Genomic DNA, 22,282 nt, shown 5'->3' on the forward strand with positions numbered 1-22,282 from the left:
GTTGAGCGCCGCCCTGGGAAATATGTGTTGTGTCTCTGAGTGAGTGGGAACAAGCTCCCAAGTTGGCGGACAGCTTTTTCATTTGGCGCTCCCCGAGATGTGGAGGAGAGCAGCACAGAGAGAAATTGGTGAAGGTGTAGGTGGGGGTGATGGTTTGTGTTCCTGTTATTAAGAGAATGCTGTGAAACAGGAACAAACTCAATTTCAAGCCCGGGGGTCCTCAAGGAGATGCACTCTCGGTCCCTCCGCCTGGCCAACGCCAAACAGAGGCTTTTAACCTCTTCACTGCTGCAGAGCTTTTGAGACCGAGCTCTGCTGCTGGAGCTTACTGGAGGTCAGCCTGTTCCCTCAAAAGCCTTGTAAAGCACTGCTTTTAGAACTTTGTGAAAACAGCGCTTGAAGGTGGAGGTGGGAATGCAATGAAGAAAAGGAGAATTAAAAAAAGAGGATTGAGCTTTTTTCCGCTTTCCTCCATACAAGATGAGACAAAGTGTGTGTGTGTGTGTGTGTGTGTGTGTGTGTGTGTGTGTGTGTGTGTGTGTGTGTGTGTGTGTGTGTGTGTGTGTGTGTGTGTGTGTTGGGGTGTGTGTATACAAAGTGCTAATTACTGCCTGTCCTCTCTTCTATTCACACAGTTGCCGTCACATTAAAGCAAAGCAGCAGACATGCCACTAAACCCTATCGCTTGTATACGAGTCATAATTCAGGCAGCCAGAGCAAATTAGATAAATGACTCCCACCACCTTCAAAGACAGAGGGATTTCTCATTTGAGTGGAAATTAAATTAATACCACTGGGAACGGCTTGTGAATCTTCACACGGTCTGCGGCAGTGATAACATGCCGCCTCACATATTTTCAGATTCAGGGAGTGGATTTATTTGTCTTTATTTTTTTGTGCTTTAATAATAACAGTATAGTGGAGCAAAATTCCCTCGGTGCAGCGAAGAATTATTAAATCCACTTGCACCGGTACGCTGCTTTCATTATGTCACTTTGGCGGGCCGGCGGAGAGCACTCAGGGGAGTGTAATTGGCGACATCCATTTGTGACCTTGGCTAGAGCGCAAGGGGCTACCGCATCATCGATACGATGCAATGGGATGTCGGCGCCTTGGCGAGGGAGAGGCAGAGAGAAGGCTGGGAGATGAGGGAGGGATGGATGGAGGGATGAGCGAATGGTGGCACTGCCATCTGTCTGTGTGTTCTGACCCACTGCCCTCCACAGCGGCCCAATGCCCAAATTAGAAGGAGTGACACACCAGCTAATTGCAACACGTGAGAAAAGCTACAGCCTTTGCACAGAGAAATTAGGAGATGACGAGACTCCACTTGGCAAGATTTTTATGGAAAAATACTTGTGTCTTATTACTCTAAATCATGAAGTGGAGCTTCAGTGAAGAAGAGTGCTCCATCCCCATTACTTCATTTTGCACTCATCCTAGTTGCCTCTATGAATTGTGGGTGTTCTTGACCCACTGCAAGCCACAAATTGACACTTGAGAGCAAAACACACAACTCCCTCTGCAAAACAGCAGCCAGTAAGCACTGTTCAGAGTTGGACTAACCCAGATTAGATCTCTTCATTACTTCTAAGAATGGCTGACTCCTGCTATTTGGAGCCACCAAAGAGCCAGACAGCCCAGAATCATTTTAATAAAGTGAGCTGCAAAATAAGTGATTTTGTGCATGTCCGTGTGTGTGTGTGGGTGTATGCACACGCATCATTTGCGTTGAAGGGCTGTCAACCCACACAGGTGTTTTCAATGATTCCGCCTAATTAGAACGTTCTTCAGGCTACAGTTAGGAACAACTATGCTAGGAGACTCGAAAGTCACTACACTCTGAAAAGCATCTTATTGCTCTTAATTCATAATTATTACATAATTATCAGCACAAATTACAGTTAATAATAAAAATAAAATAATTGCTTTGCAGTCAGTTGCCATCTTCAGAGTGATTTTGGCGCATCAAGATGACACTAAAACAGCATTAAAACAGAAACAGCCTCCTATTGACAGAGGGGGCAAAAGTACAGATATTCTGTACTTTTATAGAGTAGCAGAAGTACAGAGAGTGTTAAAAAATACTTCAGTAAGAGTCGAAGTACTGATTCAACTTCTTTACTCACGTAAAAGTAAAAAAGAACATAAACAGAGAAAAAGAAGGAATTTAAAAAATATCTCTATTTTGTTTCCTACTCTGTAGAGAGTGACTTTGCCTCTAACAGGAATATTAGTAGAGAAGAGGCTAAAATGGGATCCAGCAGGTGGGAAGGCCTTTGAAACATTCACGGTACAGCAAACTAACCTGTTTATCCTGCACTAACCTGCAGAGGATTTTCATACAACCTTTAAATAACACAGTTAGTCGGCCTCAGCATGTTTCACAATATAAGAAAAAACCCTAATGTCACATGTACAGACCCAATATCTGATTTAAAAACATGAGGACTTACATATAAGCTTCACATTTACAGTTTAACACCACTGAGCAGTCCTCACCTTTAAATCTAAGCTCTCTTCTTCCTCTCCTGTCCAGTCTTTCTTATCTTTCTCCATCTCTGAGTAAAGTTAGCTTTCTTTCTTTTCTCTCCCTGTGAAATACAGCAGCTGGACCTTTAGCTGCAACACACCGTGAGACAAACGTCACACAGGTTGTGCGTTTGTTAATGTTTGATAGAAATGCTGCACTGAAATGACCTACTTAAATAAAATAAATTCTCTTTATGTGCGCTCCTCTCCAGTAGGGCTTGCTAGTTGCTTAAGTACTGCAAGAATAACTTACGGAGACCTGGAGTTGGTAATTAAAAACACCGAGCCACTTTAACCCCTGAATTTGGTAAACAATTTTGCTTCTTTCATCTCTTTTTACTTGGTGATTAATACTGAAACAGGACTGCCTTTCATGTGTCACTGTTCACTCTCATATTTGTTTTAATGTTTGAAGGCTTGCAGGGACGTCAAATAGTAACTCCCCTCAAAATCTGTTAAAGCAAAAGTAACGAGCCTGTTCTGAAAATATAAGAAGTCGAAAGTACAGATATCTGTTTAAAAAAGTAGGGCGTAAAAGTAAAAGTACAGAAACCTGAACATTCTGGTACGGTAACAAAGTATTTGTACTTTGTAGTGTCAAGTCAGGAGTTACATGTAATCTGTGATAATATTGTGACTAACTGCCGTAAATATTTAAAAATCAGTTGCTGTCTAACACTAACCAGAAAAGCTCAGTGTAGTCACTGGGCAACCTCCGATAGGACTGTATTCAAAAAAAAGACCACATAAGCTCTTATTGTAATAAATGTGCTGACACCTTTAGATGTGGAGGGAAAAGATTTTCTTTCGTGCTAGAAGATGGAGCCTTCTAAGATGTTCAACGCTGTAAAAGAGTGTGTTTTTTTGTTAACCTAACCAAATATTCTTTGTGGCTATATCAAACTAACCGGTGGGTGAAACAAAAAAAGGGATATTACTATATAAAGGCTAACAGAGGCACTTTAATGATTACAGGCACTTCTGCAGACACAATAGATACTTCACTCTTTGTTTTCACCCTTATTTTTGTTCCATGCCACATTTACTATGTGAACCAGTCTCTGCTCTCTCATCAGCCGTGTTTCCAGCAGCGACAAGCAACTGTTTCAGTGAACAAACTCTGATAAACACAAAAAACGCAGCAGGATGCTTCAGATACAGTTTTCCTCAGACAGTGTTGACGTTAGTGTTAGAGCTGATACTGGACTAATCTTGGCTTTTTTCTTTTGTGTCTGCTGAATTTGAAAGAAATTTCCATAGTCTTTTTTTTACTGTATATTATATATACTGCATATTTATTGCAGTATTATGAAAAGATATGTAGGAGTGTTTGTTGTTAAAGTTATGGAGAAAGCCAGACGTCAGTCAAGCACAAAGTGCTCGCACAGTTCTGAGAGGACATCTAATCAGGCAGAAGAGAAAACACCTGTGTAAGACGCTTTAAGTGCTCATTACGCGCATCAGCTTTTTTCCTGTCACTTATCGTCAATCAATGTCTGCGCATCTCTTCCTGTGCATGAAATGTCTCTCTGTGGTGCTTTTCTAGTTTTCAGACATCATAGTTACTCATGAACTATCACAGAGGAAGATATGTAAATGTCATCATTTCCTTTTTGCCGGCAGACTGCCATCTACAAAACATGCAAATGCACAAAAGCGCAACTTCTGAACAGTCAGTGTCATCATTTCTGAACTTTCACTTTGCAGCATTTTCCAAGGAAACCACAGAGATCACCTCACGGTTGTTTTCTGAAAAATTATCCGTATGAGTAAAAAGCATGAACTCAGCCAGCTGAGGGGGAGGAGGCCAGGCCTTGGCAGTTCGCTTGCTGCTTTGAGGGAAAACGGTTGCATACGGTAGCAAGAGAGACAGGAAGAGAGCAAGTGTCAAGCAGAGAGATGAAGATGAGAGACCGAAAGCTAAGAAGTGTGAAGTGTTTTGTTAAACTCATTCTAATATGGGGAACAGCACTTGGCTGCTTGACAAGCAGCCTTGGGGCAGAGATCATATTAGCTGGAAGTGCTGGAGGGGTGAGATACACGCACATACACACACATACCTGCTTGAGCAGACTGTATGGACACTGCTGCTGTGTAGAATTAATAGTTCACCAAGATTTTTCCTCAGCTGTCCATCCCATCTTGTAAAGTCCTGTCACTCAGATGTGTTTTGATCGAATGTGGAGTGAATTTTAGATGCAGCTGTATCGGATAAAGACACAAAACATACAGAAATTATAGGAAGAAGGACAAGTCTGTGTGAGCTGAAAATACTTTAACTTCCATTTGAAGTGAACATGACTCAAGCGCGTGGGTCTCCATGAAGATGCTGCTACAGGTCATTCACAGTAAATGGAGGTTTTTATTTTCAAATTCTAAAATGTCATAAGTTAGCTGTTTGCACTTTTTAAAAGCTTGATGACCAAACAAGCTTACTGGGTTGGTCCTGGGCTGTATTATATAGTGCTACCAAATTGAATTATTATATAATTATAGTTATTAAATTATGTTTATATTAAATATTTATAAAATTGCTGCTATTTCTGTGACACGACTTTCTCTAAAACCTTTTTTTTTTTACTTTTATTTTAACATTTAGCTCGGGCTTCCTATTTGAATTTTCTCTCTAGCCCAAAATGATCGAGGAGTTATGGGAACGTGGTTTGCCATTTGCCAAAAGCAAGGTGGAGCTGATTATGCTGCCCGTGTTCAGACAGCAGTACTTTGTGAATGCTTTGTGTTACTGTGACACACCGAATATCCCGTACAGCTCGTCTTCTCAACTTTCTAAAACAATGAGCATAATGGAGTTACAGTCATTTGAACAACACTTATGATGGTAAAAAAGAGTTCAGCTATGTGTTAGCTATTTCAGGTTGGGCTCATTTAAAAACCAAAAACAATTAAACAAACAAGCAAACAAACAGGGAAAAAACACATGCACCAAATGCTTAACTACCAGGTAAGAGAAAAAAAACTTCTCATTTCAGTTTTTTTGCTGTAACAAAGCTAAAGATAAGTTAAGTGTTAGTCAGTCTGACATAATTGGCTTCAAACAGAACAAATCTGCACTTAAATGCCCAAATAATACTGCAGTACTGGACTGGTATTTTTACTTTTACTGACCAAACAAAAGTGGTTTGCGCTGTAAGCCAAATTCACGCACCCTACATCCTTACCTACGGCCAATACTGAAGCACCAGTCAGCCTAGCATGTACATGTCTGGACTGTGGGAGGAAACCCACACAGAAAGGCCCCAGAAAGGTCTGAAACCACAGCCTTGCTGTGAGGCATGTTCACACTGCACCACTGTGCTGCCCTTGAAACTTCCAGCCAACAAGCAATAAACAAAAGTACCATGAAAAATAGAGACAGGCAAACAGTGTCTGATTGGTCGCCGCCTGCTTGGAGTGACACTTTGCCGTAATGTTTTGTCAAACTGTTTTGCACTCTTGTTAACCTTCTGTATGTCCGTCCCATGTGTTACATGCTGGTGTTTGGTACTTGCCTTTTACATGCCACTTCTTTCCTGACTTAAAACACATATGAAAATGGAGCATTCTGATTGGTGGTTTTCACCCATATAAACAAACAAGTTAATGCAGTGTTTCTATTCCACTCTGAAAAGCAGTGTTTCGTGTCCTGTTCTATTCTGAGCTCATACCACTGAGGTTCTGAGGTGCCGTGATGGGTGAAACAGGTCAAGGTGACATCACGGATGTGACACCTGGCTTAGAGTTGCCGTGACGACCGTCCCGGCTCATCAGTCACACCTGTCAGACAGGTGTATGTGTGTATGTGGGGTGCTCTGTCGGGTGCCAGTGCACACAGAGGATAGTTATGAAGGACAGGATGGATGGGGCAGGATGAGGAAAAACAATCATTTAAAGTTCACCACTTACCTCCTCCGGTGTGTTGTTCTCTTCTCTCTCTTTTGCAGTGAATCTACTGGACACGACTACAATCTCAGGAGACTGGGGCTGGCTAACATATCCATCACATGGGGTAAGAATGACATCTGATACCGGCATGTTTGCAGGGCAGTCGTTTTGTACTGCGTCTGCGCTTAATCCCAAGTCCATAAATTTAAACCCCAAAAATACCTGTTTGCAAGTTATTTCTATTTTTTCCCATTTGAAAGCATGTGAGGTGATTTTCCAGTTGGTGGGGAAGCCTGTTCTTATTAAACGCGATCCAGTTGTAACTCTGACACGAAAGGCTAATTACATGTTCGTCATTTGCAGTCAGACAACTACACACAGCACTCACCTAATTCCAACATTGGCTTTGACATCACTCTTAAGCCCCCTGCACATACTGGCAGCAAGGTGCGTATTGCAGAGTGGGATTTGGGGTGGAGGTGGCTCAGCCCCCAGCGAGACAGGGAGGAGAGAAAAAGATGAAAGAGAGAACGAGGTGAGAGCGAGGGCACGGCGTCGCCGCATTAGCATATTGTAATGCCACATGATGATGCCTGGGGTGATGAATTAGGACTCCAGCCGCGATCTTTATAGCAGAGAGATGCCACCGTGTCCCTGACTCCCTCGGCTGTCAGCGAAGTGCTAGAAACATTTAACTCACCTCCGGCCCACACAACAGAAGGCGGTGTGATTGAACGGCGGCCAGGAGGAACAGATGGATTGTCTTTCAAGTCCTGAGAAAAGAGCTGGAAGAATTGGATTAGAGCTTTGAGTGAAATCACTCCTTCGGCGTGATACCAGCGTGAGAAGTGAGTCTCCTCCATCCTGACAGGTCCATGTTCTAACATCTAGATTACATAAACTCAGCCTGTAGTGTTTCATTTAATTGGTTCAATATGCAGGAAATATTCACTCATAATTTGATGAGAGAGATTTTCTTTCCTCGCTGCTCCTGCAGAACAAACACTTGGCAGAGTAGATGTAGAGTAGGAGTTCAGCTTTGTGGCGCTGTAGTCAGGCTACATACACTATGATTACATGATTGTCAATGAAAACACAGATGGTGTGAATTCATTTGAACTTTTTGGGGGGAGCTCAGGCCATTTATATCCATTCATGCACAGCAAACACGACCTGTAGGTTAAGGTTATGAATCATAAATAAAAGAAACTACTTTGCAAAATCACTGATTACATGCCGGAGAAAGTAATTTGTTACACTGCTAGTTACATTACTTTCTCATTACAAAACACATTGTCTCATAATTACCCAACAGTTCCATACAGTAACACAAATCCCATTTTATACAAAGCCGACAGCACAGAGCAAAGTTGAAAACCAGCATAAAGAGACTTTAAAGTGATCATTGGGGCGAATCTACTTTAGAAATTAAACAGGTAGAAACGGAGGCTGCAGCCTACTGCTTTGTGTTACCTGTTGGTTGTTAGGTTTAACATCTCTCTGGGTTCATGGCTAACTTTGTGTTAACATGCTGTCTGTGCTGTTATCACTATAATGCACATATAGCCTGGATATACTTTGCTTTTCACCATCACACTCGTTGCCTTTTGTGCAATAAAAAGTAATGTTTGTATCTCCCCTGCAGACAGCTTCTCCAAAAAACAGTGGAAAAACAAAATAATAACAACAATAATTATTATTATTAGAATAATAATTGTGGTAACACATCAATTTTTAAGTCTTATCTAGACAAATCCTTTTAATAAAAATAGTTTCCTCAGTGGAAATGAAGTTGCAACAAAGCAAAAACATAAATACAAACCCTCCCCAAAGATTCACAGACATTAAAATATCACAACATAGTCATTACATGCTGTACTGCTGGCTAGCTGTTATTTTAATATACTGTATTCAGGGATTAAAATGGGATTTGGAAGATGAGGGAATCTGAAGTTATTGGGTAGGTGTGTAGCACAGGGAAAAGACTCATTTAGAAATAGGTCACACAGTACTTTGTGTTATGAACTATTTTAATTTGTTTTTTTCGCGGACGGGCTGGATCAGCTGACCCGTGTGGCTGCTGGCTCTGAGGTTCCAGTCTACAATATATAAGCAGATGTTGCATCCGTCCTAGCAGCTTCCCAACCTTGCAAGCTAGTTTAAAGGTGGAAATCTGCAGTTTTTCCAAAGAGCATCCACAGTTCAAAGTGACGACTTGTTACTCTCCTACATTTAATCCAAATTATGATGACTGGACACCACAGCAAACCAGTGTCCTTATTATTCATTTTATGTCCCATTTGAATTAGGTGAAATAGTACAGATCACGATTTTGCCCGACTTTAAAAGAAATACAAAGAGTAAGTACATGTAAGCTTTAGGTTTCCAGTTTATCAAATATCACTTGCTGAGCAGTCTGTACCTTTAAAAGTCATCTCTCACCTTCCTCTACTGTCTGCAGTTTCTCACATCTTTCTCCATCTCTGAGAGTGAAGTTATCACACGTATTTTTTTCCCCTTAAATACTGCTACTGCACCTTTAGGCTAGTGAGGCAGTTGGCCAAGTCGCACAGAAACATCTTGTGTGTTTGATGATATTTGCTGAGGGGTTTTTTTTGCCACTGAAGAAAAAGTAATTCCGTTTATGCTCGCTGCCCTTCCCCACCTGATGGGGATGAGACGAAGGAAAGGGTGTGTGCGTGCAGATTGTGCAGTAGGGTGACATCACTTTCAGGCTTGATGAGTAACTTCATGGCATCAGCTGGAAACCGTGCCAGCCTGCAGCTGACGGAGAATGAACTTGCTTGCTATCATTAAGTATTAAACTGTCTATCACATTTAATTACTTGTTAACTGACAGTGTTGGGATTTTGTTGTGGATTGTTCCAGCCCATTTCAGCTGCTCACTCCATTGCCTGTACTGACCCATTTGCACGTGTGATTAAAAATTCTTCTGATCTTTTAATTATAATTTTGTGTTTCCAAAAATCATGCCTTGAATTACAAAAAGCCTTATAATATAACAGTAATACTCAACTTGAAAAAATGAAGGAAACACTTGACCAAGTCAATCAAACTTCTGGGATATTGATCGGGTCAGTTTGGTAGCAGAGGGTGCTCTTTAACAGTTTCAGCTGCTTTGGTGTTAATGACATTAACAACAACAATGAGACAACCCTAAAAACTGGGATGGTCTTACATACCACTGACATTTTTCCCTCTTCAACTTTTCTAACTGTTTTGCATTTGGCATTTGGTGGGATGTGATACCTCAAACGTATCGAGGATCCACAGGTTGGAGGATGCAACTTCTCTAGTTTGGCATTTCCTCTTCATTTTTTGACATTGAGAGAAGCTCTGCATTTCTCTGACGGCTCGTTTGTGTAAGACAAAACTAATGTTTGTAGCTGGATAAATACACATCATGCTGCTGACAAGTTACCTGAGATCAAGAGCGTATCCAGCGCTTGGTATTTCTGGCATGCTGGCATTAAATATTCAAGACTCATATTGCCACACAAATCTATCAACTATACATTACTGTGCATACATAGAATTAAGGTTGTTTGTATTTTCACCACTGATGGCCTCCAGCTGGATTTTGTCATTTGTGAGTCTGGGCACAGAAAATGCTAGGCTTGTTTAATGTAAGTAAGGAGCTGCTGTCTTCCGTGTGGGAGGTTTGATATACTCAGAGCAGTAAGTGCTACAGTAGAGTGTGTATGTTTTGAGCTTGATAATGATGCATTCAAAATGATTCCTCAGCAAAGCTATTGAAGCAGCAGCAGTGCTTACTGCTGCTGCGGGTCAGCTTCTGCTTTCAGGTTTTTTCAGCCATGGTGAGTGAAAACCAGAAAAGTACCTATGTTTAATGGTTTGAGTCTCCTCGCTAGGACTGCACCAGAATAAATATACAGTATGGCTCAATAAATGATAAAGAATTTAGAGGTCCTGATGCACAGCTGTTTACAATAGGTGGGCTAAGGTTAACTGTGAGCATGAGCGCAAGTGGTGGTGCGATTTGATCAATTGTACCTCAGCACAGGAATCACATGGTATATGTATGGTATGTTAGAGTTAGGCTAACCCTAACCCTATGGCAGGAGAAGCACTGAAAATGTTAGGTGATTCACACTCCTGACACCGGTTGGTGCTCACGGTTGTTCTTGGAAACGGTGGGCTGTGCCACAAGCGACTGCTGGCTCACGGTGCACTTTGATGTCATTCTTGTTAGACAAACTGAGTAGACGTGGACACCTGAGTTTTTGTAGGCAATAATGTGAAAGCATGCCACGACTTTATAGGTGTTTCTATGATATATTAGCATCTCGTGCAGTCAGGACACACAGTGGGGGTACTGCTGCAACGGTGAAATAAGAAGACACCTTCTTCAGAAAATTTTGTTCCCTGCTTAAATTTCTTCTTGTCTTGTTCTTGCCAGAAAGAAGTGATTTTTTTTTCTGATCAGCTCCACCTGTGGTGTAGATGAAGACCTGCCTCAAGCATGAGTAAGCATCATAATGGTCATGTGAATTGGATTAAAGGACTCAGGTGCGAGACTCCTTGCAGAATGACAGTGGATTTATTTACAGTGAAAGAAGTGAGTTAACAGTTCAAGTCCATAATCCAAAAAAAGGGCAGTGCAGTGATACGGCGACCTCTCCTCACAGTGACAGTGCAGTAATAATCCACAACAATTCCTGGTGCCGGCTCCTCCTCCAATCCTTGAACCCTGGAGGCAGATGAGAAAAAACACACGCTCAATAACGAAACGTCCTCTCCTTCACAAACCGGGTATGCTAATCATGACTACGCTACCCGGTTTAGTTCAACGTTCCAGCGTTGGTTGTGACTCAATCGCCCCGTTAAATAGGTCTACGCTGGCAAGGTAATTCTGCACAGGTGCGATGATTCTAGCTGAGTACACTCCCCTCCGGTCAACTGCCGTTCCGTGCCACGGCTTCCGGAAGTACATGTTCCAGCAGAAAAACACATGCCAATGGATTACTGTACTCATGTCAGACTGGATGAGCAGTGACTAATGTATCGCTCATAATCCTAGAATAAGGGCTGCTTTGATACAAAACTGTCTTCATTAAATCATCAATACTAACATGTAATTTTTGACTGCATTACTATCATTATATATATTATCAGATTCTTTGATAAACAGTTGAATGCACAAGCCTGCGACATGAGATTTTCAAAGGAAAGCCGACCAAACTTATTTTAGTAAGTGGCAGACAATCTCAGAGCCCAGTGTTCTTGCATATGAGCTTCCAGTGGTGCCTAGATTGTAAAATTGAGATCAACAGTTTACATCAACTGACTGACTGAGCACTGTAGTGTCATAAACCATAAATGTTTTGCTTCGTGTTGTAGTTTTATGAACTGATTGTTGCCACCATGAGCTGGTAAATATGGGCTATGTTTGTGGCTAGAAAAAGTTGAGGGACTATATTCTTTGACTCAAGAAGCTTTATGTTGTAAAGTTGAGACCCTACAATAACAGAGGGAAAACCCCAACAATGAGGCAAGCATTTGGCAGCAGTGGGAAGGAAAAACTCCCTTTTAACAGGAAGAAACCTCCAGCAGAACCAGGCTCAGGGAGCTGCAGCAGTTGGGGGTGAGCAGAGGAAGAGACAACAAAAGACATCCTGTGGAAGAGAGCCAGAGATTAATAATAACTAATGATTCAATGCAGAGAGGTGAATAAGCACGCAGAGTGAAAAGAGGAGAATGAAGAAGAAATTCTTAGTGCATCATGAGAAGCACAAGACCTTGTGTGTGAGGAGAAGGACGTCTCTGTGGAGTTACTAACATCAGAGTAGAGGTACAGGGGTAGTAACTTTGCAAACTGTCTGTGACCTATATAATATGTCGATAAAATCGCGATGACAAGAGATGTGCTTCATTTGTGCATTACTGTGCTTCTTGGCAATACTGTTGCTGGTGTTGTGCAGCACTTTGTTCTTAATATTTGTTTGTAACTGTAACTGTTTTTGACCTTCTCAGCTTTGTTGTATAGTGCAGTGAAGAGTGACAGGAAAGCAGAGGGAGAGAGAGGGGGTAGACATGCGGGACAGAGCTGGTCGCAGAACCCGGGCCGGCCGCTCTGCGCCAAGCAGCATGTGGCCGCCTTTTCCCAGTGAGCTAAACCAGAGCCTGCACTCCTTCAAATTTAATACAAACTAAGATATCCAAACCTTCTGCTTTAATATCTGATGATGATAATGTTATGGTAATAATAATATGTGTATTCATAGTCCGGCTTGACTTTTAACTGAGACACAGTGTAAGAGAGGAAAAGATTAGTGAGACCTCGTGGGTTCTTTGATAAGTATATTTTGACACTTTCTAACTCTCCCTGTCTCTCTGTCACACTTCCATACACACATTCTCACGCACACACATGCAGCACGTATACAGGATAAGGTCGTTTTTTGCCATCCTGACAGTTTACAGTGTTATGGATGTGCCATGCCAGCAGCATCCGGTTCTGGGCACAGCAGCTTTCTGATGTTCTTAGTTTAGAGAAAATACAAGTGCAGCAGAAGGACTGTGTCACAAAAAGCTGTTGTTACTGCACAGAGCGTGACTCCTACATGAACAGTCGCACTGTGTTTGACTCACAAAGTGGGTGAGAAGTTTGGATTCAGCAGTATTGTGTGAATGTACTGTGACATAACAAATGCATTAAGCATGGATCTGCTGATAGTCTGCTGGCTCAATTATGTTATTTTTATCTTGAAGTGTTGTTCAGGAAGGGACACACGTGTCACTAAGAGTGAGTGAAAAAGGCAAAGGTGAGAGGGAGAAATAGAGAGGTTGCCCACAGGGAACACAGGAGGAATAAGTGTCAAGTCCATGCCAGAGGAAGATGGATTAAAGCTGTCGTTGTGCGGTTTCCTGAATGTGGAGTCATTTTTAGGTGGAGGGCTAGAGATTGGATGCAGACATTTGCCGTATGCAGCGCCAACAGTCAGATTCATTCCCTTTGATTTGGTGCCTTAAATTATGTACGAATGATGCATGATATCTGCTTAAATGGTATAACTGTTGACATGTGAAATATTTTTTCTTTTAATTTCCTGTAAAATGTGTTTTTGAACAATCTTCACTGAAATTCTTCATCAGCTCAAATTGCCCGTCAACCTCTGTTTCCAGATTTAAAAGGGGGCATGTCAAGCTCTGTCTGAAATGGGCCTTTGGGTCCTCTCTTTCTAACCCTTCCTCCTGGCACTCTGCTTTAGCCAAGTGCTGGAAAAACTGATCAAACAGTGTTTTACATTACAAATGGATAACGACCCACAGCATGCTGCAAAAGCAACCCAAGAGTTTCTCACTGCAAGAAAATGTGATATTCATCATTTCCTTTAAGTCACCTGATGTTAACCCAACAGAGGATGCATCTTTTTATTGGAAGAAAAAACTGAATGTAGGAAGACCTCTGCCAGAGGTTTCTTCCTGTTTAAAGGGAGCTTTTCCTCCCCACTTTTGCCAAGTGCTTGCTCACAGGCGGTCACGTGATTGTTGGAGTTTTCTCTCTGTTAATGTAGGCTCTTCAGTTTAAGATGTAAGCTTCACTGCTGCTGAATTGGTGCTGTGTGCAAATCAAATTGGATTGAATTTGGTTTAATTAAATCAGATGTTAGGAAGGGAGGTAAAGTTCAAACAGAAACCTACACGTACGTGTACACAACAAGCAGCAGTAGCTGGTGGCTGAAAGGCGACCGTTATAATTCTGTCGGGTGGTTGCATGGTGGGTGACCTTGTGGTTCTGTGAACATTCTTAATACTTACAGATAAATACTAATAAAAAATAAACAGTAGTTACTTTAAGGTTTGCCTTGGAAGCCGTTTGAACGTGAACATCAAATTTTGTCTCCTGGAACAACTTTAAAAACGAAAATAAAAATAAGATTGTATAAACAAACCATTAAGACACAAAATGAAAACCACCTGACTGTGTTTCCTTTGTGGAGCTAAACAGCTTCTGGGGTACTGACACACGACCTCTGGGGGTATCCTCCACTGTCTGGCAGGAGATCTCTTGAATCTTGTGAATTTCATGGCGTCTCTGTTCACTGTTTAGCTCAGGTGGAGATCTGGATAGTTTCAATTTCCTTCATCTGTCAGAAGTTTTAATGTTGCAAAGGGTTGGTGTATAAGACAGATTGTTCTTACAAATTGGCTTAACTGACACTAAGTTCTTTACAGTCATTAAATGGAGATAGGATTTTTCATAACAAATATTAAATAACCTTATTATATAAGTAAGGCAGTAAATTAGTTAACAAGACTAAAGTTTTGCTTCTAGAAACACGGAGAGATAGAGGGAAATGATGGAGAGAGACAGCAAGAGGTGAGTAGAATATTTTAGCACTGTTACAGCCGGATTAAAATGTTCCCAGCAAAATAGCTGGGGAATGTCAGCTCGCACTTACTCTTCAATCGATGTGTCTGTGAGTGTGTGCGTGCATATGTGGGGATGCATTTGCACACGCACGTGTGTGTTGAGGGGTTATGTCTTTATTAGCACCCTGACCGCTCCCATTGCAAGTCTCGTTTAGATGACATCATGACAGATCACGTCTTCAACTCAAGGGGCTTCTTTCCATCCAATTTATTCAGGCAATGTTAGGACGCCTCTGGGCTGTCCCAGGAGCATCTTTCTCTGTTTTGCCTTCTCTCTCTCTCAAACACACACACACACACACGCACGCACGCACGCACACACACACACACACACACACACACACAGACATTCGTTCAATCTCTAACACACTCTCTTGGAGCTTGTCAAATAGGGCAGGAAGACTTCATTATCCTCCAGTCCGGTCTATGTTGGCCATGACAGGTTCATCCGCCGGCCACCCCACAATCGATACAGCTGACAGTACAGTGTCTGTGTGTAGGTGTGTGTGTGTCTGAGAGCGAGGCAGAGAGCGAGTGTGATTAACTTCAGCCAGGAAAGCCATGATGTGTATGAGCAAGTGATGAGCTGAAGTGTCAAAAACCAACACTCTGTTGCCATTACTTATTATTTCTCCTTTTCCTTGTGTTTGTTTTCTTCACACGCATGCACCACACATGCACATGAACACACACACACACATTGCACATTGACATTTACATACTTTTTTTTCACAGCACCTTCCACTTGGTGACATGTGGCTGAGTAGAACAGCTGGGCAGTTTACACCAACCATACATTTCTGTTTTAGTTTCTGTTTCTAGGATTCAATATTCAAACCCTGGCATAGAGCGGAATAGCATACACTGTCTCACTGTAGCTGGCTATACAATTGTTGTGGTAGTTGGAAAAAAGTACCCAGTAGGCACTTTTGAACTTTCCATAGTTATAACTTCTGGAGGAAATCCTTCCTGCCGTTTAAAGTTCAAAGTTCAACACCCTGTCTTTTATGAGGGTGCTGTAGCTCCTACACCAGAGTAGGTGCTCTCCAGCACAAGAAGAAAGCCTGTAGGAACCGGTAAACATGCATGCATTGGTGTAGTACATACAAGTGACTTGAAAGACCACTAGAGGTCTTTAAAGGATGCCCAAATGGGTCAGAGGTGTATAAAATAAAAAGTTACAAACCCTTAAACAATCTATAAGTGCATTTCAAGAATATTTATAACATATAAAATAAAATGAATATGCACAGTATTCTCAGCCTCATGGTTTCCTCTTGCAGACCGTGGTGATCCAATGACACGCAACGGTGCAACAGATGAAATGCTTTGTAACATGGCAGATGCAACATGCTACCTCGATTTCACATTTTTCCAGGGCTGACACCTAACTTTAGTATTTAATATGAAATATAGATGAGCACAATGAATGGATGGATAATTACCTCTGCCAAAGGGATTCTTTTCTTGGTAATGTTTTCATGTCTTTCAGTTTTGAATGAATTCTGTTAATAATTTGTTAACAATCCATTAAAAATTTGGTTACATCCATCAAGTACTTCAAAGTCAGCTAGATGATTTATTGGTCAAAAACTGAGAAAAGCCCTACAACAGTCACCTCAAAGCTCTTTATATTGTAAGATAGACCCTACAATAATACATTTGGAGAAAAACCCAACAGTCATATGACCCCCTATGAGTAAGCACTTTGGCGACAGTGGGAGGGAAAACCTCCCTTATAACAGGAAAAAACCTCCAGGCTCAGGAAGGGGCGGCCATCTGCTGCGACCAAATAATTTAGAAGAGCCAGGGACATCCCCTCTGCCAGGTCACACCCTGTACGTATCTTCTTGTATACACACCAAATGTACTATAGTATTAGCTTTTTCATTGCATTTCTCTGTTTCAGTAACAGGGAATGCTAGCAGACTCAAAGTGTAGCGTAAACGTGTAATCCAACCGTTAGTGCTCTTGCCTTGTCTTGTGAGTTTACAGCTGCTTCAGAGGTTTTCCTGAAGCTGAATTGATTAACATTAAGATAGAGAGAAAAGTTAAAATGAGCACTAACTTATAACACTAACTGTTTTTCACCAGAGTGTAATTGAAGCTTCTTAAGCAGGACAAGATGCAATTTAAAGTTTTGAGGGCAGAAGAGGAAAGTTGTATAAGAGCTGGTGCCAATGCATTAAAACAGAAACACTACCATACATATCCAGCAGTGTCACTGACATAGCTTTATCTTTTATTCCCATTCATTTGATCAAAAAATCGACTAAAAGTGAAAATCTGTTCTTAAAATGCTAATGCTAAACTTTTAATGATTGCAACTCATTTAACCACATTTTAATCATAATAATAAGTAAATCAATTGGTAATTCAAGTTATTAAGCTCCTGCTTATTTATATTGAAACAGGAAAAGGCTTCTCATAAAAAATGAATTTCACTGTACTGTGTTATGACTTAATTGATGATATTACAGTTAAATTAGTTTAGAATTGCTTTTCTCAATGAGAAAACTAACCCTCTGGGTGCTTTTCTGCTGCCATCAGCAGGACTATTCTCCAGGCCTGATTGCATACTTCCTTAAGACACCTTTAGCTTGTCTTTGAACTATCTCTGCTACCCTCTCGATGACCATCCGCTACAGTGTAATTGGCTCGACAACCTCCCACGAGACAGTAGCATCCTACAATTCAGCAAAACTGCTGCTGGATGGTGGTGGAGCTTACTCACCTCTGCAGCAGCTCTTTGGAAATATTTCTCTTAATAAAGATGTCAGGCGAAGGCAATGATGTTCCACAGGTGCTGGATCACTGGTAAAGACCCTCTCGTGGTTTGAATGCCCAGGTGTTTGAGTAGCTCAGGCTCCCCAGGATGCCACCATTGTGTTGCTGGCTTTAACAGGTGCAGCAGGGATCATCTGTTCAGAGTGAAATGATCTGAGAGTCAAAGCATTCTCCTGTTGCACCAGTGGAAGCTTAATTTTTTCTTTCTTTTTGCTTCTACATTTAGTTTGTGTTTTCTAGACAGAAAACACTTTGCTAGCATACCTAAACCCATTTAATGCATTAAAATAACTTAAAAAAAGAAGTTGGGTTTTCTTTCAGCCACAGTTTTTAGAACGTAGAAGCTGGTACCTTCTTAATGAAGTCTCAAACATTCAATTTAACCTTACCCTAAGTGAAAGGTTTTTCCATTTGGTGTCCTTTTCTATGAAATTAGATGCATGTTAACCTAACCCAAAGCCTGCCCATACCCCTAAGGCTGGCCTTAAATGGAGTGCCAATGAACCTGGTGGAAGATGAGTTTGTTGTGCAATGTATTCAGGAAATACCTTTTGGAGTCATATCGACTAACAGTCAAAATTTTTATCCATCCATTTGCTTCCGCTAATCCTTTTCAGGGTTGTGGGGGGCGCTGGAGCCTATCCCAGCTGTCATAGGGCGAGAGGTGGGGTACACCCTGGACAGGTCGCCAGGCCGTCGCAGGGCCAACACACAGAGACAGACAGCCACTCGCACTCACACTCACTCCCGCATCCACAGAAAGACCCCGGCCTGATGGTGGAATTGAACTCAGGACCTTCTTGCTGTGTGGCAACAGTGCTGCCCCCAAATTTTTATAAGACCCCAATTTTTCCAGTTATTTATTGCAATTCAAGTCATTCAAGTCCAATGAATAGCTTGAAATGGTACAAATGTAATGGGGGAAGGTAAAGTTACCAAAAAATAATGTACATTTCAGAATTATACAAAAAGACCTTTTTCAGGAAACACAAAATGGGTAAAAATTTAAAGCTGTTCTGCAGCAATAGCGTTTGATCAAGCCTTGAAGCTACTAATTCCTACAAGTGTTCCAAATTTTCTGGATTACTTACAACCTCCTCTGTCTGCATAAAAGCAGTGTTGGAACACACTGTGGTACCATACCCTCGTGAGCATCAGTTGAACAGTACTGTACTGCAGAAAGTAGTGTGTTGCTACAAAAATGGCGAGAAAAAGGCAATTAACAATGGAAGAGACACGGACCATCATAATACTTAAAAATGTAGGTCTTTCCTACAGAGAAATTGCAAAGAAAGTCAAGGTGTCAGTGAGTACAGTTTCCTTCATCATCAAAAGGCATTCAGAAACAAACTCTGACAGGAAGATCTGGCAGACCCAAAGCCACAACTGAATCAGAGGACAAGTTTCTGAGAGTTAACAGCTTGTGTGATAGGTGACAGGACAACAGCTTCAAGCACAGCTTCATAGTGGTCGTAGTAGCAAGTCTCAGTTTCAACTGTGAAAAGAAGACTTCGAGCTGCAGGTTTGACAGGATGAGTTGCAGCAAGAAGGCCAGACGTCAGAGTAAGACAAAGAGGCTTGCCTGGGCCATGAAACACTGCGATTGGACTACTGAAGACTGGAAGATGGTATCATGGACAGATGAATCAAACTTTTAAATCTTCGGTTCATCACACAGGATCGTTATAAGGCGTCGAGTTGGCGAAAGGATGGTTCCACAGTGTGTGGCATCATCACCATCAGGAAGTGTGATTGTCTGGGGCTGTTTTGCTGGATCCAGGGTCGGTGACTTGTGCAGAGTGAGGCACTCTGAACCAAAACGGCTACCTCAGCGTTTTGCAGCACCATGCAGTACCCTCTGGTATGTGCGTCTAGTTTGTCAGGGGTTCATCCTACAGCAAGATAATGACCCAAATATGGGTTCAAGCCCATCAGATTACCTTTGATGAGTCAGATGTTTAAAATACATTTTGGTCTATAAATTGATTTCATGATTTCTTTTTTAACTCCAGTTACTTATTTGTACTATGCTTTAATTTCAGAGTGCAATCAGGCATTAAACTGCATGATTTTCAGTGAAAAAAATGAAAAATTGGGGTGTTCTAATTCGACTGGTCATGTATGTTGCAATGGTTTTTCAAGTCCTTCAGCAGTTTCTGAACATGTATGAGGCATTTTTGATAGCTTTAAAAATGCTAACTGTTGGAAGAAATCATCTTGACTGTTCCAGTGAAACTCACTCTCTGACAAGCTACACAAATATGGATTTTCTGTACTGTATTATCTCAATTTTCACTTGAGAAAAAGTAAACCAGTAGCTGCTCTTTTAGCCTGTGATTGACCCTGTGATATCGAAGTTGTCATCATTGATGACCCTGACCAGAACCAGAACCCTATCCCTAACCCTGTTTGATTTTCTCTCACATGTTGCCATTAAATAATAATTCTAACTGATACACAACAAAAACTATTCAGATAAAAATATTCTATTTAGTCTTTCTCTAAAATGTGTTAGGGTTAGCGTTACCCTCTGACCTGGAAAACAGAACATATAAAACATTCTTCTCACAAACACATGTTGGATTCTTCTCTCGTTAGCATAGAAAGGATGAAAAGGAGCTAATATAACTGCTCTGTTTTATTTAAGAATTTGTTCACTGTGATATTCTTTTTCTAAGTTCATTAGTAATAAATGTGATTTACCTTTAGCTTTAAAAAAAAGGCTTTTTGAGAAAATGATAATAATTTTAATACTAACAAAAACTAATAGTTGCTCATTCTAAAATCTAATGTATTTATCCACTTATTGGAGGCCTGTCTAGCTCATAAGTTCCCCTTATTACCCAGGCGCTGTTTGCCAAAACATTATTCTCACACAGTGTTTTGCTCCTGGTCAGCTGGCTTGAAAATTAATTTTGCTTTATTAACATTTATTTCTTGTTTGTATAGAACAAACAATAAATGAGTTTGGAAGGATGAGAAACATGAAAATGTATGCACAGACAAATCCAGATACATCTCCGGGCGTGGCTGGTCTGGCAATCTGGCATTCCCGGCATTTGCCCAGAGGGCTGATGCACTTGTGGGGCGAAGGGTCAATCTAATTACACAGACAGGTTCCGTTTAAGAGATTTTTTAATACAACAGGTCTGGCAGTAACTAGGCCTGGGTGTGGCATATAAAACTGAACTCGGGGTATTTTTGTCTAATATTAAAATTTGTCTGATCTGAATCATTTAGGTGTGACAAATATGCAAAAGCACTTTGTGAAACGGATATCATCAAAGATGGAACTGTTCTCCTGCTGGCTGCAGTAGTGAACTGAGACCATAAGCTGACACTGCTGTGGACCTCTGCCGTGGACGCTGCCACTGTAGATACTTTTTTCATACATTCTTTGGAAAAACGATTGTATAACAAATTCACGTTTGTTTGAATATTTTTGCACACAGCTGTGCACAGAATCTGGTAAAAATTGCATCTCAGAATAGATATTAATAGCAATTAGACCATTTCCCCTACTGATCCCAGACCAGTGCAATTAACACTCCTATTCCAGAAAGGTTATCGCTGTCAAAGAGCCCACAGACACCCACACCCACACACACGCACACACATAGATGCGCACACAGGAGTTATTAAGTCTGTTATGGTTGTGTGGCTGATAGTATGAGAAGCAGAAAGGTGCGGGGCAGAACCTGATATTTCCACTGAGTTAATATTCAGACCTGTTACTTCACATAGAGCCCAGCATTAAGCCTGGAAATGCCACCAATGAGCTTCCACATACACATACATGCTCACACACACGCATACACACACAGTATTAGCCAGCCAGCAGACTCCACTTATTCTTAGTCTTCAGCGTCTCTTTTTGTTTCCCCTCCCTCTGCCATTCTTTGGCTGTCCACAGCTCCATCAAATATACTAATCTGAAATTAGATCTCTCAAGGAAGACACCATTCATCAGCTGTGTCTCCTTTGTCTTTTCTTTTTTTTTTCATTTCTCTTCTAAAAACTTGTGTCTGCTTTAATGCAGGTTGTGGAGTGGGGTAAAATATTATTAGTATAGTCTGGCCGTTAAGTGCAGAAGTCTGACAGATAGTGTGTTAGTATTTTACACAGGGCATGGCAATAATCTGTGGATTTTAGTAGCCAGTAAAGATGTGCAATCCAGTTTAGTACAGCAAAGCAACACATTGTTCCATTATCCAACTTTTGCAGTAAAAATGGAACAAGCTAACACATTGTCTAAATATTGAACACAGTTAATAACTGTCATGCAGACATATATATGACACTTCTGAACAGTCACGGCTCACAGGCACAACTGCCAGAGTACTGCTGCTCACTATTTCCAGCAGTTGCATCACAGGATCTTCATTAGTTACACAGCTCGTACTGCTAATTGTACACATTATATTTGTTGCTGCTGGCTCCCTTCTTAATGCCCAAATGTTCCCTCATTACTAAACAGATTTATGAATCTATAATTTATGAATCTATACTTTTGACCCTGTGTGGATTAGAGAAAATCCAAAGTAAATGAAAACGTGTGCCCCTGATTCTTGTTTTCTAAAGTGATTTAAGATGTATGCTGTACAATCAGTCCCCCGGGGAAAAAGAACAGTTTCAAGAAATGATTAAAGCCCCAAATTGTATG

At 41.2% G+C, this 22,282-nt stretch overlaps 1 protein-coding gene across 4 annotated transcripts in view; it reads left to right on the plus strand.

Moving 5' to 3' along the window:
• Nucleotides 1–22,282, plus strand: part of epha8 (eph receptor A8) — a 134,845-nt gene that overhangs the window by 28,765 nt on the left and 83,798 nt on the right. For all 4 annotated transcript variants that reach the window (XM_026169027.1, XM_026169028.1, XM_026169029.1 and 1 more), the window contains exon 2: nt 6,474–6,538. In XM_026169027.1, coding sequence (XP_026024812.1) covers nt 6,474–6,538 — 65 coding nt within the window. The remainder of the gene's footprint in view (nt 1–6,473; nt 6,539–22,282) is intronic.

This window comes from Astatotilapia calliptera, chromosome 5 (genome assembly GCF_900246225.1).
Source record: "Astatotilapia calliptera chromosome 5, fAstCal1.2, whole genome shotgun sequence".
Taxonomy (NCBI): Eukaryota; Metazoa; Chordata; class Actinopteri; order Cichliformes; family Cichlidae; genus Astatotilapia; species Astatotilapia calliptera.